The sequence below is a fragment of the Polypterus senegalus genome, chromosome 15 (assembly GCF_016835505.1).
Source record: "Polypterus senegalus isolate Bchr_013 chromosome 15, ASM1683550v1, whole genome shotgun sequence".
NCBI lineage: Eukaryota > Metazoa > Chordata > Cladistia > Polypteriformes > Polypteridae > Polypterus > Polypterus senegalus.
The window spans coordinates 2,377,973-2,405,825 of record NC_053168.1 but is presented as its reverse complement, the minus strand read 5'-3'; the positions used below and the strand labels follow the sequence as shown (position 1 = coordinate 2,405,825).

The window sequence follows — 27,853 nt, the reverse complement described above, 5'->3', positions numbered from 1 at the left end:
GCACACGCAGGTGAAGTCACTGTCTCGGGGTCACACAGGTGTCAGCAGTGGGATCTGAATGACATTTCAAAACATGATGGCTAAGGACGTGTAGAGCCTTTCTAAACAAGTATGCAAATTCTCATCTGGCCTCTTTTTTAATAGGTTTAGGATTGGTTATTCAAACTGGAAAAATGAAGTTGGGCCGTGTGACACTGTGGACTTCAAACCCTGAGTTTGTGGGTTCCAATCCCACTTCTCACACCTGTGTGACCCTGAGCATGTCACTTCACCTGTCTGTGCTCCAACTGGAAACGCAAAAGAAATTGAACTGATTGTATCTCAGATATTGTAAGCTGCTTTAGATAAAAGTGTCAGTCAAATTAGTAAATGGTAGTCATTTATAATCATCATAGGTGACTGAAGATGGTGAGACTGTTTAGCATTTTTCTTGATATTGAATTATTTAATTACAGATATTTAGCTTCAGGTGTCCACTGGTGCGATGTGAGAACCTACCAGAAGGACGACCATCTCAGCAGCACCCCAACCATCAGGCCTTTATGGTTGAGTTGGAGGGATGGCAGCCACTCTTGAGTAAAAGACAAGACATCTGAGAGCCCGAGGAAAAACAGCCTGTGGTCTAATGAGACAAAACTGAACGCTTTGTGCAGAACTCCCAATGTCTGCTGGAGACCAGGAACTTCTCATCACTTGCCTAAAAATGTCCCTATGGTTAAGTGTGGTGGTGGTGAAGAAGAATGGAGCCAAACCTAGAGAGATCCTTGAAGAAGGCCTGCTGCTCCAGCATGCACATCACCTCCGACTGGGCTGCAGTTCAAAGGATTAAGTATACAAATAAGACAATGCCGGAGTGGCTTTGGTACTGTTTCTGAGCGTCCTTAAATGGCCCAGCCAATGCCCAGAGCCGCCCCCACAGAACATGTATGGGGACACCTGAAGATGGCCATTTGTTGACGCTTCCCATCCAATCTAGCAGAGCTTGAGAGGATCTTTCAAGAAGAATGGGATAAACCACCAAAATCCAGGTGTGCAAAGCTTGTAGAGACATAAGAAGAAATTGCTGCTATAGGGGCTTCTACAAAGAATCAAACTTTATGAAAAACAGATATTCTGAGAGCAGCAAATTTATATACTAATCGTGTGGAGCGCAGAGATGTTCTTTTTGCTATGGAGGACACTGAGCTATTACTCCGCATATCAATGCCAAAAAAACATAAACAGAATGTAGGTACACCTTCACCCCCGCCCAACGAGGATATGTACATATAGGTTTTAATACTCACCGCACGTTAAATGTGTAGATGTATATTTTGTGAGTGAAGATCCACAGGAGAATCGACTTCTTCCACTGCAGAGAGCGGAACCATTAGATGACACTGTTGTTTCCTCGCCGCGAGCCCGGACCGTTTTCTTGACTGGACACTAACAGGAAGGCAACTTTTCCGTCAGGCTGCGGAGTCCACCTTCGTATTTTTAAATGTCAGCGCAGTGCAGATAACTACGCTGATTAATGTTACGAGTTTTTCTTTTCTTTTCTAAAACTCTTTTAATCTGTGTGTAATTTATTTGTTTTATAGTCCATGTAAATTGTTACAGATCTTGTCGTGATGAACGGGAGTTCAAACCCGCTGCTGGATAAAGAAGAGCATGTGTTAAAGTTGGGCGAGAGCTTTGAAAAGCGGCCCAAGTCTTCTTTTCATACCATCAGGTGTAAGTAACAGTTCCGTTTTGGTATTTTTGGGGAGCGCGTGCACACCTTGCGGCAGCGGCTGGATCTTAAAAAAGCCAGAAAATTTCAAATGCATGTCGGCTAAAACGGTCGTAAACGAGTCCGGTTGGCACCAACTGCTCGAACCCCAATGCTCGGGCTGTCTGCTCCCCGAGGCCGGAGAACACACGTGAGCGTAACGAGTTGATGTTATTGTCGCCAGGTGGCGCAGTTGCTGCTGTCTAACGGGCCATGGCACTGCCTTCCCGTTGATCAAAATAACGGGAAAAAATGACACAAGTGACAGTCACGAGATCGGGCCGGCCAAGTGTGGCGTTGGCATGTCCTTCCCATGTCAGTGGAGGTTCATTTTGGGTGCTCCGCTATCCTCCCGTAGTTCAAAGGCCGGCAGGCAAAGTGGACTGGCAACTCTAAACTAGCCTCTGTGTGTGTGTGTGTGTGTGTGTGTGTGTGTGTGTGTGTGTGTGTGATGGCACCCCACAGGGATTGTTCCTGCTTTGTGCCCGATATTTGCCGGGTCAGGCTACAGCTTCCCCAATCCAGACCCGGCAGCAGTTCAAAGACACAGTGCCGTGAATAAGTATTTGCCCCCCTTCCCAGTTTCCCCTGAATGCTTTGAAATCACTTGTTTTTTTTCTGCAGTCTACCATCTCCTGACTCCCCAGTATGAGAAAACCCCCAGATATGACACGACTAGTTTTGATATCCAGTCATGTAAGATATTAAGCTTTTGTTGGGTTCTCTGCTAATTTTGTTTTGTTGCCCTCTAGACCTGAAAAAAAAGCCCTTGTTTTTAGCCCATCATATTGTGTGCAGGAACCTACACCCTTAAGATAAAAACCAAACCAGCAGGTGTCTTCAGAAAATAAAATGAACTGAAGGACTTGAAGTTTTGCTGGCCACAACAACTGACCCCAGGGACTCCACTCCTAATGGAATATGAGAGGTCAAAGTTACTCCTTTTCAAAAACGCTTTGAAGGAAATGGGGATTGGTAAAATAAGCATGTGGGGTGTCCTTTAATGCGATTTCGACGTTGCTGACCATGAATGTAATCATATTTTTAATATGTGATTCTTTGCCGGTGGTCCTTGCCTTTCAAGAGCCAACCCAAGAAGGTTCAGAATAACTAATTGTGGTGTATTGTTTTCAACTATTTCAAGGTCGACTATTAGTGGGGATCTAACCGTCTATGAGAGGATGAAAAATAACAAACATTTATTACAACTGAGAATATTTACACTTTTAAACAAACTGAAGCGAACATTTTAGTATTTCAGATATTTGATGCAACTGTTGCTGTTTATGATGTACTGCAGCATCATGAAGTAAATCACTGCGTGTCTCATGAATACAGAGAATTAGGACAGTCTACGCTAATTCAGACTTTTGATATTTGCATTCATTTAATTTTGTTTTCCTTCCTCCCCACAGATGATTTTAAACCGGCATCAATTGACACATCCTGTGAAGGAGAGCTGCAAGTAGGCAAAGGCGATGAAGTGACGATCACGTTACCACACATTCCGGTAGGAGTTCATATTCAAGTCAAGTTCAAGTGGCATCCATTCACCATATTGCAGCATACAGTGCTATGAAATGGCATTGCCCAGGGCCTCGGGGCAACATGTACATACACACAGGAGAGAATTTACAGCACTCTGCAGAGACCTGTCTTCACTTGGACTTTAAATGAGTCCTTTTTACCATCAATCAGTGTCAAAACAGCCGAAGCAAATCCTCTGTGGTTCAGTGCTGTAAAACAATAAAATGTGGAAACACCCAAGGGATGTTGGGGGATTGTTAACAGAGGAGGAGAATTTGTTTAAGCACTGTAGCACCTCGCCACTTTCCAGCAATATCATTAGTGAGTTAACTCTTTTAGGGTTAATTATTTTTACTTCCTTTTGCCCCAGTTTTCTTAAAAGCCCACAAAGCAATGGTTTTCACACATAAATGAACATAAAATACTTACTATGTTTATGACAAATGTCACTCTGTTTTATTTTTCAGGAGCCCCTACAGTAGGCATATTCACATTCTTATTACATACAGTGCATCTGGAAAGTATTCCCAGCGCCTCATCACTTTCTCCACATTGTGTTATGTTACAGCCTTATTCCAAAATGGATTAAATTCATTTTTTTCCTCAGAATTCTACACACAACACCCCATAATGACAACGTGAAAAAAGTTTACTTGAGGTTTTTGCAAATTTATTAAAAATAAAAAAACTGAGAAATCACATGTACATAAGTATTCACAGCCTTTGCCATGAAGCTCCAAATTGAGCTCAGGTCCATCTTGTGTCTCCTGATCATCCTTGAGATGTTTAATTGGAGTCCACGTATGGTCAATTCAGTTGATGTGACATGATGTGGAAAGGCACACACCTGTCTATAGAAGGTCCCACAGTTGACAGTTCATGTCAGAGCACAAACCAAGCATGAAGTCAAAGGAATTGTCTGTAGACCTCCGAGACAGGATTGTCTCAAGGCACAAATCTGGGGAAGGTTACAGAACATTTCTGCTGCTTTGAAGGTCCCAACGAGCACAGTGGCCTCCATCATCCGTAAGTGGAAGAAGTTCAGAACCACCAGGACTCTTCCTAGAGCTGGCCGGCCATCTAAACTGAGCGATCGGGAGAGAAGGGCCTTAGTCAGGGAGGTGACCAAGAACCCGATGGTCACTCTGTCAGAGCTCCAGAGGTCCTCTGTGGAGAGAGGAGAACCTTCCAGAAGGACAACCATCTCTGCAGCAATCCACCAATCAGGCCTGTATGGTAGAGTGGCCAGACGGAAGCCACTCCTTAGTAAAAGGCACATGGCAGCCCACCTGGAGTTTGCCAAAAGGCACCTGAAGGACTCTCAGACCATGAGAAACAAAATTCTCTGGTCTGATGAGACAAAGATTGAACTCTTTGGTGTGAATGCCAGGCGTCACGTTTGGAGGAAACCAGGCACCGCTCGTCACCAGGCCAATACCATCCCTACAGTGAAGCCTGGTGGTGGCAGCATCAGGAACTGGGAGACTAGTCAGGATAAAGGGAAAGATGACTGCAGCAATGTACAGAGACATCCTGGATGAAAACCTGCTCCAGAGCGCTCTTGACCTCAGACTGGGGCACGGTTCATCTTTCAGCAGGACAACGACCCTAAGCACACAGCCAAGATATCAAAGGAGTGGCTTCAGGACAACTCTGTGAATGTCCTTGAGTGGCCCAGACTTGAATCTGATTGAACATCTCTGGAGAGATCTTAAAATGGCTGTGCACCGACGCTTCCCATCCAACCTGATGGAGCTTGAGAGGTGCTGCCAAGAGGAATGGGCGACACTGGCCAAGGATAGGTGTGCCAAGCTTGTGGCATCATATATTCAAAAAGACTTGAGGCTTGAATTGCTGCCAAAGGTGCATCGACAAAGTATTGAACAAAGGCTGTGAATACTTATGGACATGGGATTTCTCAGTTTTTTTATTTTTAATAAATTTGCAAAAACCTCAAGTAAACTTTTTTCATGTTGTCATTATGGGGTGTTGTGTGTAGAATTCTGAGGAAAAAATGAATTGAATCCATTTTTGAATAAGGCTGTAACATAACAAAATGTGGAAAAAGTGATGATGCGCTGTGAATACTTTCCGGATGCACTGTACGTGTTTGTCCCACCACTCACGAGTCAAAAGGCACTTTCTGGTAAAAAGAAACGTCTTGAAGGAGTCGAGTGGCTGCTAATCCATCGTTTGGTGAAGTCCAGTTGCCAGCTTGTCTCCCACAGATCGATGTCTGTGTAGCCCTCCCAGGGAGAACGTTTTCATGGGCGTGTCAGCTGCACAAGCCTGCCCAGCACTACGATCAGATGGGGACCGGTCAGCTGATGCAGGCACCTGTCTTTCATTTTCGATTTCCAGATCTCTTGTATCATAATCGGAGTTTCGAAAAGTCAGAGTCCGAGAGTATTTCGCTTTATGCATTTGCTTCGCTCTCTTGCCCGATGACGATGCCATTTTAGATATTACTTACTCTACGCTTATGTGCACACGCAGGGTTTCAACGTCAAGTCAACGAGTCTAACAGTCCTCTGAGCAAAGAGGGTCTATCTGTAACGTAACAGTGAGTTTTATCAACATTTGCAGCTTTCTTTTATCATTGGACCTTGATATCCATTCTTTTGTTGACAAAAGTCAACATCTGCCCTAAAAGAGTTAAACAACCTTACCTTAAAACACATGTCTTCCTTACCTGAAAATTCTCATAGCCTATTATAAAGAGACATGTAGGCAGACAGATAGATGTGAAATACACTAAATAATAGGTGGATGTGGAAGGCACTATATAATAGATATCCAGATAAACAGTACTTTTTGTCCCAAGAGGGACAATTAGAATACATATAGGTAGGTAGATGTGGAGGGCACTGTTACGGAGGTGCTGAATATTTAGGCTCGACTTGTGACCTCACTCATTCTTTAGGTGAAGTTCTTCGTAGAATGTGCAGTCGCCACAGATTTTCTGATAGGAACAGTCAGAAAGAGAAGATGTCCGAATAATTATTTATTGATATACTAATCCATGCCAGGGCAGCATGGTGGCGCAGTGGGTAGCGCTGCTGCCTCGCAGTTAGAAGACTTTTAAGGGTTCTTTTCCCGGGTCCTTCCTGCGTGGAGTTTGCATGTTCTCCCCGTGTCTGCGTGGGTTTCCTCCCACAGTCCAAAGACATGCAGGTTAGGTGACTTGGCGATCCTAAATTGTCCCTAGTGTGCGCTTGGTGTGTGTGTGCCCTGTGGTGGGCTGGCACTCTGCCCGGGGTTTGTTTTCTGCCTTGCGCCCTGTGCTGGCTGGGATTGGCTCCCTTGACCCTGTAGTTAGGATATAGCGGGTTGGACAATGACTGACTGATTGACTAATCCATGCCAGTCATACTTTCATGAAGTTGATTACACCAAGGGTAGATGATGATGATGATGATGATGATTATATAAATGATATGAAGGTGTGTTTGTCTGTGTGTTTTCTGGTAACAAAACAGATGGAAAAAAAAAGGAAATATTCATTTGAAACTGCTGTGATAAATGCAAATAATGACTAAGAACATGGATGACAATAATTTAAAGAACAAACTGCGATGAATAGTACTATACTGTAATATTTAATAATGAATATAATGCTATTTTTGTACTTTAAATGTTATGCACATGACACTGTCATTAAACAAGCTTGAAAGTATTGACACACAATGTTACGAGAGGCTCTATTCAAGCATAAGCATTACTGGTTACAAATAACAATGTATTTAAAACTATCTGAACAGCATGTAATAAATGGATATGAAATAACATACGGTGCTTAACGATTATGACACATATACACAGACAATTACTTCTACATGACAATGAAGCCATATTGTACGGACATGATACCCACTTCTTACGGACGCCCAATAATTGCGTTTCATAGACACTCCTGGAGTCCGGGTTGGATATCTACTCCAGGGCAGGGCAAAAGTGCTTGGGCCAATCTCCTTGGGTCTTTACAAACTGACATGTTATACTAAAGAATTATTGGCTGCACAGTGAATAGCAACCTGTAGAGGACATTCAGGGCTGAAATTGGGAAACGACGGCAGCTAAATAGTGAATCTTTTACACGGACGCTATATAACAGATAAATACAATATCAATAGCTGGGAGAACAGGAAAAGTTCATCACCAGAAAGTAAAGTAATAAGATGTCAAACCACTAAATCATTGTCAAGAATATTCAGAATCCTAACTAGAATACCAAAGATTCAGCCAGCAAGGAAAGTGCAATGCAAAAGCTTTATTACTATCCGCAATCTTGGGCGGCCAGGAAGTTGCGACACTGGCCTTTATACCTTAAGCCACTGAGTCATACTGTAACACCAATTCTGTCTCCTCCCTTACCTGAAAAATTTCAGAACACAGTTTACACCGCTGCCTACCCCTAGGAGACGTGATGTTTCCATCTTCCTTCAAATGCTGAGGGCACCAAGCTGTATTTATCAGTGAGACAGATTAATGCTTCTTCAGTGTACCTGTTAGGACTCTGCAGCATTTCTACTAATAAGGATGATTGTAAACATTTTTATTTTTTATTTTTTTCTCCAGCCGTCTGGAGTTTTTTTGTTTTTTCTGTCCCCCCTGGCCATTGAACTTTACTCTTATTCGATGTTAATTAATGTTGATTTATTTTGTTTTCTTATTGTGTCTTTTATTTTTCTATTCTTCATTATGTAAAGCACTTTGAGCTACCGTTTGTATGAAAATGTGCTATAGAAATAAATGTTGTTGTTGTTGTTGTATTTTATTACAGATATTTCTCTGGATCTTCACTATTGTCCTTTTTTGCATTTCAGGGTTCTACTCCACCAATGACTGTGTTTAAAGGAAATAAAAGGCCGTATCAGAAAGACTGCGTCCTGATCATTAATCATGACACTGGAGAGTACGTACTAGAGAAGCTGAGCAGCAGCATACAGGTTAAAAAAACAAGGTGAGGATGTTTAATAATATTTATGAATTTAAAACCTTATGTACTATCGGAGGATGAGTGGAACTCCCCAAGCTTGTTATTTGGATTGCTCTGCTTTCACTCCCTTCATTTTAACACGCACACAATCCATTTGTGCACAGTTTATGAGTGATGCTTCATCAGCCTGTCACTCCGCACTAATCCACTTAAGAACTCTCTAGCTTGGGTGTCCCTGGATATAACCCACACCTAAATTGTTCTTTGGTCCCCAAGAATATCGTAGATGTATGAAGGCTGATGCACAATTTGGTTATGTGCTTCTTACCAACCAGCAGTGTTTTAATTCTGTGCTCTTCTATTGGGTCTGATAACCCTGTAAGAAAAGAATAACAGAAAAGTCCCATACACCATGGGTTCTATATGTACAAACCGGATTCCAAAAAAGTTGGGACACTAAACAAATTGTGAATAAAAACTGAATGCAATGATGTGGAGATGGCAAATGTCAATATTTTATTTGTAATAGAACGTAGATGACAGATCAAATGTTTAATCCGAGTAAATGTTATCATTTTAAAGGAAAAATATGTTGATTCAAAATTTCACAAATCCCAAAAAAGTTGGGACAAGTAGCAATAAGAGGCTGGAAAAAGTAAATTTGAGCATAACGAAAAGCTGGAAGACCAATAAACACTAATTAGGTCAATTGGCAACATGATTGGGTATAAAAAGCTTCTCAGAGTGGCAGTGTCTCTCAGAAGCCAAGATGGGTAGAGGATCACCAATTCCCACAATGTTACGCAGAAAGATAGTGGAGCAATATCAGAAAGGTGTTACCCAGCGAAAAATTGCAAAGACTTTGCATCTATCATCATCAACTGTGCATAACATCATCTGAAGATTCAGAGAATCTGGAACAATCTCTGTGCGTAAGGGTCAAGGCCGTAAAACCATACTGGATGCCCGTGATCTCCGGGCCCTTAAACGACACTGCACCACAAACAGGAATGCTACTGTAAAGGAAATCACAGAATGGGCTCAGGAATACTTCCAGAAACCATTGTCAGTGAACACAATCCACCGTGCCATCCGCCGTTGCCAGCTGAAACTCTACAGTGCAAAGAAGAAGCCATTTCTAAGCAAGATCCACAAGCTCAGGCGTTGTCACTGGGCCAGGGATCATTTAAAATGGAGTGTGGCAAAATGGAAGACTGTTCTGTGGTCAGGCGAGTCACGATTCAAGTTCTTTTTGGAAATCTGGGGCCATGTCATCCGGACCAAAGAGGACAAGGACAACCCAAGTTGTTATCAACGCTCAGTTCAGAAGCCTGCATCTCTGATGGTATGGGGTTGCATGAGTGCGTGTGGCATGGGCAGCTTGCATGTCTGGAAAGGCACCATCAATGCAGAAAAATATATTCAGGTTCTAGAACAACATATGCTCCCATCCAGACGTCATCTCTTTCAGGGAAGACCCTGCATTTTTCAACAAGATAATGCCAGACCACATTCTGCATCAATCACAACATCATGGCTGCGTGGGAGAAGGATCCGGGTACTGAAATGGCCAGTCTGCAGTCCAGATCTTTCACCTATAGAGAACATTTGGCGCATCATAAATAGGAAGGTGCAACAAAGAAGGCCCAAGACGACTGAACAGTTAGAGGGCCCTATTAGACAAGAATGGGAGAGCATTCCTATTTCTAAACTTGAGAAACTGGTCTCCTCGGTCCCCAGACGTCTGTTGAGTGTTGTAAGAAGAAGGGGAGATGCCACACAGTGGGGAAAATGGCCTTGTCCCAACTTTTTTGGGATTTGTTGACACCATGAAATTCTGAATCAACATATTTTTCCCTTAAAATTTTCTCAGTTTAAACTTTTGTTCCGTGATTTATGTTCTATTCTGAATAAAATATTAGAAGTTGGCACCTCCACATCATTGCATTCAGTTTTTATTCACGATTTGTATAGTGTCCCAACTTTTTTGGAATCCGGTTTGTACATTATTGCTTCAGTCACTCTAGAGAGAAACACATTTACATTTATTTATTTGGTGGATGCTTTTATCCAAAGCGACTCACAACATCGGAGATACAATTGGTTATATATTGTTTATTTTTCTAATTGGAGTGTAGGCCGGTGAAGTGACTTGCTCAGGGTCACACAGTGCCAGTGGTGGAATTTGAATCCACAACCTCATGGTTTGAAATCCAAAGGCTTTGCTACTGCACCACATTGTCTTGCAGAGGAATACAGACATTTAAAAGTAATGTGGTATTTTAAAAAAATAGAATAATACCAGTAGAAGAAAATAATAGAAATGTATTTATCCCCAGGGACAAGTTTGGCTTTAGATAGATAGATAGCGTAGTTGGCAGGATTAGATAGATAGATAGGATGTATAGAGCCCTTGAAAGCTTTTTGGCACATCCTTCTGCTGTTTTTGTTCTATTTTGAGTTTTTGCCTTATTTTCTATTCTGTTAATCTTTGTTTTATAAAGGTCCTTTGTGGCTGTTTCTGTTGCCAAGCCAGGGGTTGACTGTTATCTTCCCTCTTGTGGTGCTTTTTATAGATCTGTGGACATTTCGAGTTGTTTTGCCTGCTTCTCGTTTTTGGGGCCTGGTCCAGCTGAAGCCTGCAGACAGTATTTAGGCCCTGAGCCTCTACTAGGCAGGTTAATGAAGATTCCTGGCACACTCCAGAAGATGTTCTCCCCAAGTATGCCAGATTGCAACTTCTATCTGTAGACTACAGCTACACAGGAGTAAAAGTGGGGAGCTGTCTTAGACATTCAAAATATAAAGGAAGTCCACATACCTTTAGAAAAAAAATGTCTTACAAGGACAGAGAAACCATAAAACCCTGGCTTATGAACAAAAGTGCAGAGTGGAATTTGTATAAATGAAGAATTTATTTACCAAAAAGAGGAAAACAAGGCAAATATTCAAAAGAGCAAAAAGAGTTTCAAACAACAATATTCCAAAACACAAATTCAGTGAGACGTCAAGCAAGATGACCCCTTTTATGGGCTAACTAAAAAGATTACAGTATGCAAAGCAAACGTTCGAGGCAACTCGGACCCCTTCTTCAGGCAAGATGGAGGCATGTAAACATACCCCAGAATCAACTGGGAAATACAAAGAAGTTCTGCCTCCATCTTGCCTGAAGAAGGGGTCTGAGTTGCCTCGAACGTTTGCTTTGCATATTGTAATCTTTTAGTTAACCATAAAGGTCATTGCTTGACTTCTCGGTACATTCATAAGGTCTAACAGGGCACAACACCCTAGTACTAAATACACAAATTGTAAAGACAAATCCAGTAAACGGGCCCTAATATTTGATTGGGGATTTCTTGAATTCTGTACATTCTGAATCTCCTTTTCATTTGATTATATTAACCCTTTTTATTGTGTATCTCTTTGATAATTTATTCTGGATTTTGAGTATTGCCACTATAGGTCACTCTCGCAAACATCATACCTGATGTGTTATGCTACTGGCAGTATAAAAAGTAGAAGGTTAATCTGATTATTCAGGGTTTCCAGTCTGATGACAGCTGTCTGTTTCTCCCATTTCAGAGCCGAAGGCAGCAGTAGAATCCAAGCCCGCATGGAGCAGCAGCCGGTCCGGGCAACACAACCTCCACCACAGTTCAGGGCCCCCACCAAGCCGGGAGCTGGGACTAAAACGTCTCCATCCAAAGACAACCCTTCCCCTGAACCCCAGCTTGATGACATAAAACGAGGTATCTTTATGTTGGCTTGACTTTTTTCAATTTCTTACCAATTTCAGGGCTGCAGGGAGCTGCTGGCCAGTCCAGCTGTGGTAGGTGTTGTGAAGTTAAGTAAAAATGTGTTTAACTTTTTTCTATGCTTGCTTTGTAGTTATATTTTCAGTATTAATTTAACTATCATTTAGATAGTTAACTGGTTGGAAAAGGTTTCACATTGGTGGGCTTCAGAGCTCACAGAACGTTGCCCTCTATGCTGAAGGCTGTCCTTGTGTTGATTTGGGTGTCATGCAGCTCGTTTGCCATCTTGTCCGTGACATGATAGCCATCAGCCTCTGCTGCTCCTTCTTTGAAAGAGTCTTGACGGTCCCCCGAAAAATAGCCACCATTTGCCTAACTTGGGGGGAAAAAAGATTAAAGAAAAGCAAATGGGGCAATTCTTTGGTTGACTATCTTTGTGTCCTTTTGTCCCTACAGAGCTTCGAGCAGAAGTGGAAATCATCGAGCAAATGAGCAGCAGTGGAAGCAGCAGTTCCTCTGACTCTGGCAGCTCCTCAGGCAGTGAAGATGACAGCTCCAGCAGTGAAGCAGAAGACGAAACCCACCCGTCTCCCACCCAGCAACAGTACAGTGGCAGAAATGTGATTTCCAATGGCAATGACCGAGCTCAAGGCAACAACCAGCTCATGAGCACGCTCCGTAAGTATCTGTAGAAGTATAGGAATGTCAAACTTAAATATCTCAAAGTGTAGGACTACTCAGTGGGTTGAAAAGCCATCGATCAAAGTCCAATGATATGCCCTGTGTAGTGCAAAGCTATTTGCCCCCTTCCTCATATCCCCTGTCTTTGTATATTGTCACAGTGAATGGCTTCAGACAAACACAGACATTAGTCTCCGTTTTCACCGTTCATCCACATACTGCCAGCATTTTTAACCCCTGAAAATGGAGACCTTTGAAAATGCTCTCCAGAACCGTATACTTCTGAAAATGTTGCTTCAGCTTTCTAATGTGGACAGGATGAAAAACGTTTGAAAATGCAAACTCTAATCATTCTCTGCAATTCCTGTAGTTTTCAAATTGGCCACTGGGTGTCCTCATTGCTAATTGCCATGCATTATGACAGGGGTCCTAAATTACAGTCGTGAAGGGCCACAGTGGCTACGGGTTTTCATTCCAGCCAGTTTCCCCAGTTAGAACTCAGCCCTGGCTGATAATGAAACTTGCTATTTAACTCTATGGCCATGTTAGCGCTTTCATTCGTCAAAGACAAATTTCAGTTATGCTGTTGATCAGAGGTCCTCAATTACAGTTCTGGAGGGCCGCACTGGCTGCAGGTTTTCATTTCAACCAGTTTCTCAATTAGACCCCATTTATTTACTACTAAAGTATTACAGTTGTTGGGATTTTAGTTATCTGGCCTGTTACAATTCAAAACTCTTAATTGCCTATTTTAGTTTTTAGCAGCTGCATTTTTAGTTTTAATTGTTGCCTGTTTAATTAACCAGACATTACTTAATAATGAAATGCAGATAACCAATAAACCAGCAGCTCTCCAGATAAAGGGCTCCCTTTTAAACCACCATTTGGTATCTGTGTTAAATAAATAAATAAGAGGGGAATTGGAACGATCATTAACTTTAAATCTATTCCACAAAACACATGGATAACGTTCTCAAAGAAAGAAACTCTACAGTGCAATTCAAATTTCCCTTGGATGAATGAACGCCCTAACAAGCCAAATAGTTAAATGCCAAGTTTCATTATCAGCAAGGACCATCTTCTAATTAGGAAATTGGCTGGAAGGAAAAGCTGCAGCCACTGCGGCCCCCGAGGACCCCTGCATTATGACAAGGGGTGAAACGCTCCTCGTTTAAAACAGGAAAAGCAGTGAATGTGCAAATGGTGGGTTAAGGAGGAATGGGCCTCGCCTGTCTAGCAACACGGTGAGTCCAACAAATTAACCAAAGATATTTGTTGAGGTGAGTAGAAAGGTTTCAGTTGATGAAGATTCACACCAAACTCAATTCATCATTTACACCTGCAGCATTCTGTATTGCTTCTCACCAGCCTTTATTTCTTGGTGCTTCTGAATTTAGAAAAAGCACAAAATACAAGCAGGGCAGTGTGAAGTGAACACAGTGGTGACATAGCTGTTTCACATTATTTATGTGAATATATTAGATCAGCTTTGCCTAACATATACCAAATATGTCAGCCTTCAACTCCTGCCAAATGGCACACCTGTACAGAAAGTTAGCCCCCGTTGTAACAATCCAGGTCAGGTTCTTTTAGGGCAGTGATAGGGATGCGTGAGCCGTCAATGGCTGTGCCACACACTTTATGACAAAAGTGTGATCAGAGAGCACAGCAGTTTTTTCCAAATGGAGTGACTTACTGATAGGTCGCTTATTACAAAAAGACTGGATAAGTTATTACAGCCAGGACTAGTGGCAATAAACTCTTTATTAACACTTTTTGACAAGCATACAGTGGTGTGAAAAACTATTTGCCCCCTTCCTGATTTCTTATTCTTTTGCATGTTTGTCACACAAAATGTTTCTGATCATCAAACACATTTAACCATTAGTCAAATATAACACAAGTAAACACAAAATGCAGTTTTTAAGTGATGGTTTTTATTATTTAGGGAGAAAAAAATCCAAACCTACATGGCCCTGTGTGAAAAAGTAATTGCCCCCTTGTTCAAAAATAACCTAACTGTGGTGTATCACACCTGAGTTCAATTTCCGTAGCCACCCCCAGGCCTGATTACTGCCACACCTGTTTCAATCAAGAAATCACTTAAATAGGAGCTGCCTGACACAGAGAAGTAGACCAAAAGCACCTCAAAAGCTAGACATCATGCCAAGATCCAAAGAAATTCAGGAACAAATGAGAACAGAAGTAATTGAGATCTGTCAGTCTGGTAAAGGTTATAAAGCCATTTCTAAACGACTCCACCATAAGAAAGAGACTGGGCAAAAACGGCCTGCATGGCAGATTTCCAAGACGCAAACCACTGTTAAGCAAAAAGAACATTAGGGCTCGTCTCAGTTTTGCTAAGAAACATCTCAATGATTGCCAAGACTTTTGGGAAAATACCTTGTGGACTGATGAGACAAAAGTTGAACTTTTGGAAGGCAAATGTCCCGTTACATCTGGCGTAAAAGGAACACAGCATTTCAGAAAAAGAACATCATACCAACAGTAAAATATGGTGGTGGTAGTGTGATGGTCTGGGGTTGTTTTGCTGCTTCAGGACCTGGAAGGCTTGCTGTGATAGATGGAACCATGAATTCTACTGTCTACCAAAGAATCCTGAAGGAGAATGTCTGGCCATCTGTTCGTCAACTCAAGCTGAAGCGATCTTGGGTGCTGCAACAGGACAATGACCCAAAACACACCAGCAAATCCACCTCTGAATGGCTGAAGAAAAACAAAATGAAGACTTTGGAGTGGCCTAGTCAAAGTCCTGACCTGAATCCAATTGAGATGCTATGGCATGACCTTAAAAAGGCGGTTCATGCTAGAAAACCCTCAAATAAAGCTGAATTACAACAATTCTGCAAAGATGAGTGGGCCAAAATTCCTCCAGAGCGCCGTAAAAGACTCATTGCAAGTTATCGCAAACGCTTGATTGCAGTTATTGCTGCTAAGGGTGGCCCAACCAGTTATTAGGTTCAGGGGCAATTACTTTTTCACACAGGGCCATGTAGGTTTGGATTTTTTTTTCTCCCTAAATAATAAAAACCATCATTTAAAAACTGCATTTTGTGTTTACTTGTGTTATATTTGACTAATGGTTAAATGTGTTTGATGATCAGAAACATTTTGTGTGACAAACGTGCAAAAGAATAAGTAATCAGGAAGGGGGCAAATAGTTTTTCACACCACTGTACATTTTCCAGATCTCATGCACTATTGTGCAAATACAGTGGAACCTCAGTTCACAAACGCCACTGAACACGTACAAATCGGGTTACGACCAAAACGTTCGCCAAACTTTTGCATCTGTTCACGACCACACACTCGGTTGACAAACAAGCCAGTTTCCCTTCCGGTTCGTATGCGCCGATGATTTCTGCACGTGTTCAGTCTCTCCCTGTACTGTACATTGTTCTCGGTGCATCACGCAGAGGGACTCTCCCTCAAAACTGTAACCTCCTCTCAACCCAGCTTCGTGCTGTGGTATAGCGGGTCCACAGCTCCCATCAAAAAGGCCAGTTTTAATAAATAATCACCGCACTCACAGCTTAGCGAGGGGCCGTGGTGGTGTATGGCCAAAGCGGTTCCTGAGGAGTTCGTTCGTGATGTGGGCGTTTCCCACCTAAGTGCACAGGTGAGAAGCGTTCCGCATCCGTAATTGTTCCCAGGAGCTGCTGATTGCCACGATTACCTCGCCTCTTCATAAATAGAAGCGCAAGTCGGCTAAAGTTAAAAAGAAGAGAACAGGAAAGAACGAGACGGTGCAGGAGAGAGAGCGAGAGAGAGAGAGCGAGCTGCTGAGCAGGGAGCCTGGGTGTTTGTCTCAGTGTTATTCAATGTTTTTACATTTAGTTTACTATTACACTGTGAATTCTATGGTATAATTGACTATTTTTGTGCTTAAAAATCTTTAAAGAAAATATATTTACATACAGTTCGTACGGTTTGGAATGGATTAATTGTGTTTACCTACAATCCTATGGAGGAAGTTACTTCGGGTCACAACCAAAACGTGTTTACGACCAGAGTTTTGGAGGTTCCACTGTACTGAAAAATATGAACTGGGTGGCAGCAGCATTGAAGAATCCAAGCAGGAGTTTAACTCGCCAATCTTGGTTCCATTCTCACATCCAGACTGACTGCAGCAAAGTTGCAGTTTTGGCACAAACTGTCCAGTCGCACAATTGTAAATTCCCGCCTTGCCTCTTAATAACACGTCACAAATGGCTTCTTCTGCTGGCCATCACAAAGGTGTGTCTGCCACGTTGAAGCCCACAACAGAGGAGGTTGTCTGGAAGCTAATTTGCATTTTGCAAGTGGAGAAGTATTTGGACCTGTATGGAGCTTTCTAATAAAGACGTATTTAAACTTCCTAGTCTAAGTAAATGCAATGTGCTTATGGAATTACCTGCATACAATTAGGATGCAAGTGCATAGTGGATTTAAATCACCTGGTTGAAATCCTTGGTAAAATAAAGTCCATTGCCCATGTACAGTGGGTATAGAAAATAATCCCCCCTTTGAAATATTCCCATTTTTTTTAGCTTTACAGCCTTAAATGAAAACACACAAACTAATATTTTTTCCAGCTTTACTTACTCAATGCAATCTCTAACATCCAAGTGAAAGACATCACAGCTACAGTTCAGAAGAATTTAAACAAATCAAAAACAAGAAATCCTGAGATGAATAAAGGATCACCGCCCTGCTAAACTCACTCTGGTGTCAGTGCCCACCATTTCCATTGCGGTTACTGGCTTCCCTCCACCTGTGATCAGTTGTAATCTGTGTGATTAGTGAAGCTGTTCCTGGTCCATTCATTCCCTTGATTGGTAGTGCAACTGAGGCAAGAAAAAAGCCACTTCTCAAGAAAGGTCATATTAAGGCCTGTTGGAGCTTTGCCAGAATGCACCTTGAAGATTCTAATGCCAAGTGGAAAAAGGTCTTGTGGTCAGATGAGACCAAAATCAAACTATTTGGCCTCGATACCAAATGGTCCACCAATGCCGCTCACCATCCAGAACACACCATGCCTACAGTAAAGCATGGAGGGAGCAGCATCCTGTTGTGGCGGGCCTGGGGTTCTCATTAGGGTAGAAGGAGAAATGGACGGGGCAAAATACTGTCAAATTCTTGAGAAAAACCTGCTACCCTCTGCCAGAAAGTTAAAGATGGGCAGAATGCTCACCTTTCAACACGACAATGACCAGAAGCACACAGCAAAATTGAGCACACAGGAGACTGACTGAAGGAGAAAAAAGTGAATGTTCTGGTGTGGCCAGTCAGAGCCCAGACAGAAATCACACTGAAAATCTGATTTTTTTTCTTATATTTGTATCCAAACATTTTCGCTCCCGTAAGTGACTTATCAACAACGGTTTGTGCAGCCTGGGCATGTCCAGGCATAGAATCAGACCAGGTTGAAAGCTGTTCTGTGGAAGTTGACATCCTGAGCAGGTCTGAACGAGCTTGATGCTGTCTCAGCATGCTATAAAGATGGCTTGCATACACCGATCCTGCTCATTTGTAGATAGTCAATGTGTATGTAGAGTAGTATCAGTATAGTAAAGTATAGTATCTGTAGCAATAGAACAGTAAGTAAGCTTTGTGCTATAGACGTTTTGATGTCGGGCGATATGTCTCGTCAATGTCGTAACAGCCGTGATACATTCTGCTATATCTGTGACGAATGTACACTTGCACTTCAGAGACGTTGGATGACTGCTCTTGTGAAGAAAGCTTATCATCTGTATTTCGGCTGCAAAATTGGTGATCAAGACAAGAAATGGATGCCTCACATTTGCTGTGCAACATGTGCTGTCAGTCTGAGAGCCTGGCTCAGAGTCACTTGAAAGACGATACCGTTTGCTGTTCCGATGATATGGTGAGAATAGAAGGACCATGTGACAGACTGTTACTTCTGTTTGACTAATGTGTCTGGTTTCTCTGACAAAAACAAGAAGTCAATTAAATATCCTAATCTGCCTTCAGCAGTGAGACCAGTGGCACATGACGACAGTCTTCCAATTCCGAAACCACCAGAGAATTGGACCTTAGATGAACCAGATGAAGAAACTGCAATGCGGGATACTGACAGTGACATTGACCTGGATTTTGAACTGTGCTCATCAGGCGATCCACATCTGATAACACAGTCCGAATTGAACGATTTGGTCAGAGATTTGGGTCTGTCAAAAGCAAAAGCCGAGCTGCTGGGTTTGACACTGCAGGAATGGTGTTTGCTGTCACCAGGTATGAAAATGTCTGTGTTTCGAGGCCGACATCATGATATAACCGTATTTTTTGCACAAGTCGACAGTCTCTGAACAAGGAAGGTGAAGGTTTTCGTTATTTAAGACAGATGTTCCCAAGAATAACAGATGAGACATTTTATGAGTGACAAGTGGTTTGAAGATCTGTTAGTTGGGCCAGAAAAAATTGTCTGGAAATACTTCAAAGACGTTGTTGACAGTTTTCTGGGCAATTACAGAGCCCCAAACTACATTCAGCTGGTAGACAACCTTCTCAAATCATACAAGACAATGAACTGCAACATGTCACTCAAGATTCATTTCCTCCACTCTCACTTGAACTTCTTCCCCCACAAATCTCGGTGCTGTCAGTGACGAACACGGTGAAAGGTTTCACCAGGACATTGCTACGATGGAGAGACGATACCAAGGCAACTGGAATCCGTCAATGCTTGCCGACTACTGTTGGACATTGCAACGTGATGCACCTGACATTGAATACAAAAGAAAATCAGGAGCAAAACACTTTTAATTGTGTTTAATTTAATAGCTTATACGAAACATAAATGTGACTAAATACGTTATTGTCAGTAAACATATAAATGTCTATTTCTCAGAGTTCCTATGTGATGCAGTAAAACCAAAACTGTATTTGTGCATAGCCAGTAGGTACCAATCAGCAAAAACTTTTCAGGAAGCAAGATGTTTCAAAAAAACTGTTGTGCAGTGAAATCTATGGAAAGATTTGAAGATAACAGACCACCAACGCTCACCATCCAATTTGAGCGAACTTGAACAGTTAAACTGTAAAGAAGAGTGGGAGGCAATGCTGATGGAGAAGAATCCCAACAGACTCAAGACTGTCATTAAAGCAAAAGGTGGGTCCACAAAATGACATTGACATGGGGGTCCTTTATTAATCTCAGTAGGTCTTGTTTTTGATTTTTTCTTTCACTTGGATGTTAGAGGTGGCATTGAGTGAGTAAAACTGGGAAGAAATATTTTTGTGTGTGTTTTCATTTAAGGCTGTAAAGCAAAATAAATTGGAATATTTTGAAGGGGGGGATTATACAATACAATTTATTTTAGTATAGTAGCCCAGAATCACACAAGAAGTGCTGCAATGGGCTTTAACAGGCCCGGTCCCTTGACAGCCCCCCGGCCATGACTCTCTAAGGAGGATTCTTTTCTATACCCACTGTGTATGTGTATATATATATATATATATATATATATATATAGAAACAACCCGTGGTTGAGTATTGAAGTTCTCGGAGCCGAACTCTACTGCGCACTTCCCCCAAGCTGGTCGGCCAGCGGAATGCCAGCGCCATGCACGCAGCTGTACCCAGCTCATTAAGCAAGCGAACACTCGTGTCCCATACACCGCAGGACCCCGAGTGTCTCCGTACATAATTGCATAGATGGAATCTAGCAACACACAGCTCTGTCCTTTTGTATCTCTTTATTAGAGCAGATAGTCAGAAACAAAGCTCAACATATTGCAAGGCCATTGCCAAGGTCATTCAGAAAGACATCCTTCTCCATGATGGTAACTGTTACACTTACCACTCCTGGGCTACAAATGACCCAAGCCCACCCAAGCAACTGCAACACAAACACATATAACATTTATAGTACAACAGGAAATCAATTGCCTTGCTTGCCCAGTACAAACAGTAACGTTACAGAAATACCCACAATGCACCATGCCGCCAGCGCTGACTGCCGGGTCATTACAATATATATTGATGTCAGATATTGGTATAAGCCTACTAAGTACTAACAAAGAAACTGTTGGACAGTCTTCTCCTGATAAAACATCTCTCAGCACATCAACAGGCGTCAGAGCAGCAGCATTCACAGACTTGAAAACGCCAATACTCCGTCATGTGAGAACAGGCGCCTGTCTGTCATCAGCTATAATGTACCTGATGGCTGGCGCCTATTCCGCCGGCACCTTAAATTTCTCTCTGAACACGAGTTTGTCACCATTACACCACCAAAACTAGATGACGGCGCCCCAGCTTGCCACTCCTTTTTCTTCCTGGATCAGTAAGCATTGGCCAATCATCGTCTCAAAGCAATTGCGGGTCAAGGCTAGAAATATCACCACGATTATACTACCATAAGCCTACTGGTCGCTACAGTTTTGTTGTAAATTCTGTGGCCAACTGCATTTCCATTCCTTGGAGGGTTTTTCCACCGATGCTTACATTGGCAGTGTAGGTGAACGTCAAATGTCTGTCTTAACAATGTGGAAATGCTAGTACAAATGAAGAAATGAAAACGTAGTATTGTCTATACAACCTTAGACAAAATATAAAATTAGATAAAGGGAGCCAAAGGAAACATAAAACTCCATTTCTAAATATATAAAAATACTTAATATATTTATGTAATCAAGTTATTCAGCACCTGTAAGTAATTGTCCCTTTAGTTTCTCACTCAAACAGCAGACCAAAGTTCATAGATGATTAAACTCAGCTGTCTTAACCAGCCCTTGTAACTCTAAACCTCATGGTCCTCACCTCAAGGTTCATAGAAGAAAACTAGGCCTCAATCAAAAGGCCTCCCAGAGCAGACGAGGAAGAAAAATCATTAAAACGACCCATTCAGGAAAAGGTGGCAAAGCTACTTCTGAGGTGTGGGACTCCAGAACACTATTGTCTGAAAAATGGAGAACATTTGGAACAGTGGAGATCTTTCAGAGAGTGGCCGGCCTGCCAGGCAAAAATGACCCCATGGCACAGCAACAGCTAATTCAAGACATCACAGAGGAACTGTAGGCCTCGCTAAGGTCAGCTTAAGAATAACGAGAATGATAGGAGTACAGGTAGTCCCCAAGTTACGGACATACGACTTACGAACGGGGGATGAAGCTGCTCCTTCATCGTCTCGGGGACGTGATGCAGGCTTCCCAGTAACTGCCGCTCCGTCATCTCCGACCTGGGGATGCTGCAAGCGGTGGCTGAACGGAGGCGTTTTCACTGCTTATGCAGTGTAGTGTCCCTCAGGCAGCTCTGGTTGATAAATGGGACGGTGGAGGCCGCACCCCATTCATTCTCAGTCGACGTCTGGGTGACCCGTGGTCCATAGTCACCGGGGCCACAGCTACCGCTTGTGTGCAGGACGGAGGCTTGATGGGGCGGTTCGCTGATTCTGACTGGACAGAGACTGGATGGGGCTGAGGGGGGTGTTTCACTGCCCGCCCACCACACAGCCTTGCAGTGGCCCTCGAATGGCTGCCCCGTTTGTTCTCGGTGGGGGGCTAGTGATGCTGCAAGCGGTGACCCAGTTGTGGCTGAACGGAGGCCATTGAAGATGAATGGGGCGGCAGAGGGGCAGTATTGTAATGTGCCTTGGGTGGTTGCCTGTTGAATGGGGGTGGTGGTGGCTGATTCACTACCCGCCTTTGACCGCACCCTGTTCATTCTCGGTGGACGGATGCTGAAGGCAGCATACTGTATGCAAGTGGAGGTGACTGTGTGGTGGGCGGGTGGTTCTCGCCACCCCCATTCATTCTCAATAGCAAGTCTGATTGTACCGTTACGCACATAGCAGGAAGTTGTCTCTCGTCAGTACACCAGACGTGTTGATGACGGGTGCCTCCCTGCTGTGATAGCGTGTACAGTGCTGTACAGAAGAGCTTATAGATAGATAGATAGATACTTTATTAATCCCAAGGGGAAATTCACATAATCCAGCAGCAGTATACTGATACAAAGAAACAATATTAAATTAAATAGTAATAAAAATGAAAAGAATTAAAATAAAATTAATGTTCGCATTTACTCCCCCGGGTGGAATTGAAGAGTCGCATAGTGTGGGGGAGGAACGATCTCCTCAGTCTGTCAGTGGAACAGGACAGTGACAAAAGTCTGTCACTGAAGCTACTCCTCTGCCTGGAGATGATCCTGTTAAGTGGATCTTAACCTTTTGTCTTCATCCTTCAACAATGTCTCTGAAACACAAATCTGATGCAAGTGCTGGTGATACAGGAAAGAAGAGAAAAACCATCACCATGGAAAATAAAGTAGAAATAATAAAAAGGACAGAGAGAGGAGAAACTCCATCATTCATTGGCAGAGCACTTGGTTACAGTCGGTCAACAGTAGCATTTATTAAAATAGTGTACCTGTTCTGACTTACATACAAATTCAGCTTAAGAACAAACCTACAGTCCCTGTCTCGTATGTAACCTGGGGACTGCCTGTATAGCAAGGCACAAACAAACCTCTGCTATCCAAGAGTAGCATCAGTGCAAAGAAATACCCAGATGTCCACCGAGCCTTTTGGAATAACAAGGCAAGTCAAAGGCAGAACTCCTTGGACAACGCAGAGCCTGCTGTGACTGGCATTCAACACTAAGACCAACATTGAAACATGGGTGTGATGAGCTGCAGTGTGAAGGAAGTAGGAATTGTGCATTTTTACTGAATATTCTTAAGGAAGACGTCTGCTCATCTGTCTGTGATCTGAAGCTGACGCATAAATGGGTTACACAGCAGGACAAGGAGCCCAAACACAAAAACAAATCTACAGTTGAATGGCTCAGGTTTTAGAACGGCCAATTCAAAGGTTCAGACTTGAACCCAACAGAGATGCTGTAGCAGGACCCGATATGAGCAGGTGACACTTGCGAAAACCCACCAGTGTGTCTAAATGAAAGCAAAGAAAAATGTCTCTGCCATGATGTGAAAGGCTGGTGTCAAATTAGAAGCAGCGTTTAGTTGTGATTGTTGCTGCTAAAGCTGCTCTAGCCAAGTATTGAAAGTCTGGGGGGCGATTACCTGTTCACACGAGTGACACAGTTACCATATAACTTTGGTTCTTAAATAAAGTCGCAATTTTATGAAGTGTATACCGTGTGTTCCCTCAGGTGTCCATTCTCTAAAACACAAGGCCTGAGGCCGTTCATTGTGTAAAATATACAAAAACAGACAAAATTGGGAAGGAGGAAAATATTCTTTCACAGCATTGTGCTGTACTGCGTTTGATTGCTTAGTCCATTTAGAAGTAAAACACAGCAGCATATGGGGGGGTTCACCCTGCTAGTGAGCTGCCGCAACTGGCTTGCGGCTCCATGATTGTGGTGGTGCTCTTGACTTGGACAACCCCAACTTGCTTGTGAGGGAAAATTGAGGCATTCGGTCAACAATAACAGCATTAAAATGGGCCCATCACTGGAGGTCTGGGGTGGCTGCAGACCTTTGTTCCATCCAATTTTTTAATTAACTCATAAAAACCAAAGAGATTTTGAGTTTTGATTTCTAATAAGTTCATAAACCTTGCTGAAACCATGCTTTCACTTTGTCATTACTGATTATCGAGTGTAGACAGATGGGCAAAAATGGGAAATATCTTTTAAAAATGAAATGGAGTCCGAATGCTTTCTCAGTCCACTGTGTCAGTCCACGTGGCGCCTCTTTTACCAGCGTTACCTTGGAGCAGACGTTGTCAATGGTTGTCCTTGTGAAACCACCGGAAGTGCGTAATCAAGTTCTACTGTTTTATTAGTGCAGTGGTCGGCTGGCTAACCACCGTGTTATCTCCCTGCTTTTTAGTTTTCATATAGGGCTTTGCGTTTCCTAAAAACAGTGGCATCACAGCACGATTTGAACACATGACCAGTGATGTGACCTTAAGGACACAATCACTCATTCTGAATGAAACGTGGCTGGCTGGCTGGCCCATCTATTAGCACCGTGAAACGCTAAAATCAGTTGCTTTTGGGAAAAACTGACCCATTAGATGTTCCTCTTCGGAGGCGAGTACAGTAATCCCTCCTCGATCGCGGGGGTTGCGTTCCAGACCCCCCCACGATAGATGAAAATCCGCAAAGTAGAAACCATATGTTTGTATGGTTATTTTTATATATTTTAAGCCCTTATAAACTCTCCCACACTGTTAACATTATTAGAGCCCTCTAGACATGAAATAACACCCTTTAGTCAAAAGTTTAAACTGTGCTCCATGACAAGACAGAGATGGCAGTTCTTTCTCACAATTAAAAGAATGCAAACATATCTTCCTCTTCAAAGGAATGCGTGTCAGGAGCGGAGAATGTCAGAGAGAGAGAAAAGCAAACAATCAAAAAATCAATACGTGCTTTCGGGCTTTTAAGTATGCCGAAGCACCGCGATAAAGTGGCATTTTTTAGAGGAGCGTCCGTATCCTTTAGGCAAACAGCCCCTCTGCTCCGTCAGGCAGAGAGAGTGAGAGAGACAGAGACAAGCAAACAATCAAGCACCGCTCGGGAAGCACATCATATATCATTGAGGAGTTTTAGTTAATACATGCTCTGATTGGGTAGCTTCTAAGCCATCCGCCAATAGCATCCCGTGTATGAAATCAACTGGGCAAACAAACTGAGGAAGCATGTACCATAAATTAAAAGACCCATTGTCCGCAGAAATCCAGAACCAGCAAAAAATCTGTGATATATATTTAGATATGCTTACATTTAAAGTCCGCGATGGAGTGAAGCCGTGAAAGTCGAAGCACAATATAGCGAGGGATCACTGTACTGTCCATTTACCCTAAATAAACACACAGGGTCAGCATTATGGAGCCTCAACTTTACAGAGGGAAAGTCTTGTTGCAAACACAACACAATTTTATGTTAACCTCCTTAGTCTACAGGCAGCAGTCGGTCTAAAGCTGAAGGCTCTCCAAAGCCACATGTTTTTGGCTTTTAGCCACTTGAGGTCTTTGCATTCCTGGCACAAGTTGGACTTTTGTTTTTTTGTGTGTGTGTGTTTGTGGCTGCCTCTAAAAACACAAATAATGTTTGTCATTTGGTAGCCCCTTGCTTGATTTCATGGCTCTGGGTATTCCAGCTGGCTGGTTTTTGATAAAAACAAAACGTCGATGAACAAGTCAAGAACAGGGTGAGGCCAAAAACAAGCACAGTAACCAAAGTGCAATACGTACTCCTAAATCGCAGTCAAAAGCGAAATGCTAAATTCTCAGTTATACCCACACTCCCCTTCCTTAACTGCACCACAAAAGCAAAATTGGCCACAACAGAAGTTGTAACCACTGCAGCCCTCCAGGACCAGGATGGTCCCCCCCTCTGAAATGGGAATTCTGAATTCCTCTTTCTTCTCATTTGTGTCTTTTTCAGATAAAGATTTACAGTTGAGTGAATCCGGTAGCGACAGTGACGACTGACTCCCCAGTGGAGGGCTATGAAGGTAACAAGATGGATGATGTGAAGATTGTCACCGATTTATTTCTACAGGCATTCGCTATCATGGGAATGATGACGTGTCACGATGTGTTCAAGTTTCTTTTACATTTGCTGTGCTTTAGTATTTTTTGTATTAGGAGATAATCAAAAAGTAAAGGCAATTTAGGATTTTATTAAGTCAAGAGCAAAAAACGAACCAATACTTTAGACCCAGTGCATCTTGCGTCATTCCAGAAACTTCTTGATCTCTAATTATGTAATTGGCTGACACCATCGGCCATGCCTACTTGAAAGTTTAGGATACAGTTAAGTTTTATCTTTTAAGTTTTACTAATTTTTAAAAAAGAGAAATCACTAAGGTTTGGGATATCAGAATGATAGCCTTGTTTATTAGCTGTCTGTCAGGAAACAAATCAATGGAGGCCAACAAAGGTCTGGCGTAGTGGAGAGACGTCCATCCTCTCCTGTCCTGGCCTGTCAGTGTGGGTTATTACTTAAAAACAAAATGGCTAACGGGCGTCACTCTCAGTACAACCCAGGTAGCCTTCATAAAGGACCCGTCACATGACACAAATTTTCTAGTGAGTGTCGGTGGCAGACTAGCTAGTTGGGGTTGGACGGTTTCACGTTCTGTCATCAGAGTGGGCTCTGTGTGTGTGCGACAGTTGAGAACTGAATAGTGTTCAGGTGGAAGTCCAATGTATGCAGCGTAGTGACTTAGGGGCAATGTAGGCGTTTTGGACCCTGCAAATCGAAGTGAAGCTCGTCTCTCTGATGCGTCACATTTTTTGTACCCTGACGAAACTGAAAAAAGAAGCAAAGGATCGAGATTGTTGCGAAATTCACCGTACCTCATAAGCATTTGTACAACATGTTATTGGCTATTAGGAAAAAGGGGTGATCATGTGACACTGTGAAAATGTGTAACGGTGCTGGAAAGAGTCTCGTAATCTGACATCCTCAGGCGATGAGATCTGCCACCACAGTTTTCAAGTTTGACGAGAAGGGTCTCGCTGCAGCTTGCAATACCTATGACAATAGATCAGGTGAGTCACAAAACGCCCTTTGACTCAGATAGCCCTCCTACAACCTGAGTGTAACGGGGTCCTAATGCTAATCATATTCTAATGCAGCGGGTGTTACGTGACTGACATTGAGGGCGTTTGGTGATGTTGAGGCATCACATGACTGACCTCATAGGTACTTTGGTCTGCAGTTACACTCTGTTGCGTTTGAAGTCCCCTCTGGCTAGAAGTCGCACCACCAATGTGCCACCGACTTCACCTGACTGGGCAGTACGTCCACCGTGTTTAGAAACGAGAGTGCCATCTGATAGTGTGGCAAGCGTGAGTCACCTTTTCAGCAGGTGCTGTCCAGGGACGGTAGGGGCTTCATTTTACACACAAATTGCCTTTACTTTTTGATTTCCTTTGAATATTTAATCCTGATATGTCTGTTAGGTGCTGATAAGATGCACTGATGTTAACACATAGTTGGTGAGGATGCAGACTGAACAATAAAAACGCCTTGCTAGCTATGTTATGCAGGTGGCTTTAGGTCTCTTGTGTTCACCTCTGACCTTATGACCAACGTTGTCCTTGTGCTCATAATTGGCTGGCCACACACAACCTGCAACGAAGAGCAGCAGTCAAATCGAAGAGAGCAGATTGTCATGAAAATATAACAGCAGTTTTGTTTTCATCTTTTCCAAAAAGCAGGAAACTTAAGTTGAAATCCCATACTGTAGAG

General features: G+C 42.7%; 2 protein-coding genes across 3 annotated transcripts in view; one reads left to right on the top strand and one right to left on the bottom strand.

The window, feature by feature from the left end:
* The window catches only part of mettl6 (methyltransferase like 6), a 31,417-nt gene extending 30,043 nt beyond the window's left edge, over window positions 1-1,374 (bottom strand). The window contains exon 1 of one of the 2 annotated variants that reach the window (XM_039736169.1): window positions 1,287-1,374. The gene's annotated coding sequence lies outside the window, so the exon portion shown is untranslated. The remainder of the gene's footprint in view (window positions 1-1,286) is intronic. The other variant, XM_039736170.1, reaches the window with a different exon arrangement.
* An 85-nt stretch (window positions 1,375-1,459) lies between these two features.
* Window positions 1,460-27,646, top strand: eaf1 (ELL associated factor 1). The gene is made up of 6 exons (XM_039736173.1): window positions 1,460-1,713; window positions 3,166-3,260; window positions 8,104-8,240; window positions 11,799-11,965; window positions 12,428-12,649; window positions 26,039-27,646. Exons 1-6 carry the CDS (start codon window positions 1,611-1,613, stop codon window positions 26,083-26,085), a joined length of 771 nt encoding a protein of 256 aa, XP_039592107.1. The 5' UTR covers window positions 1,460-1,610; the 3' UTR covers window positions 26,086-27,646.
* The last annotated feature ends 207 nt before the right edge of the window (window positions 27,647-27,853 follow it).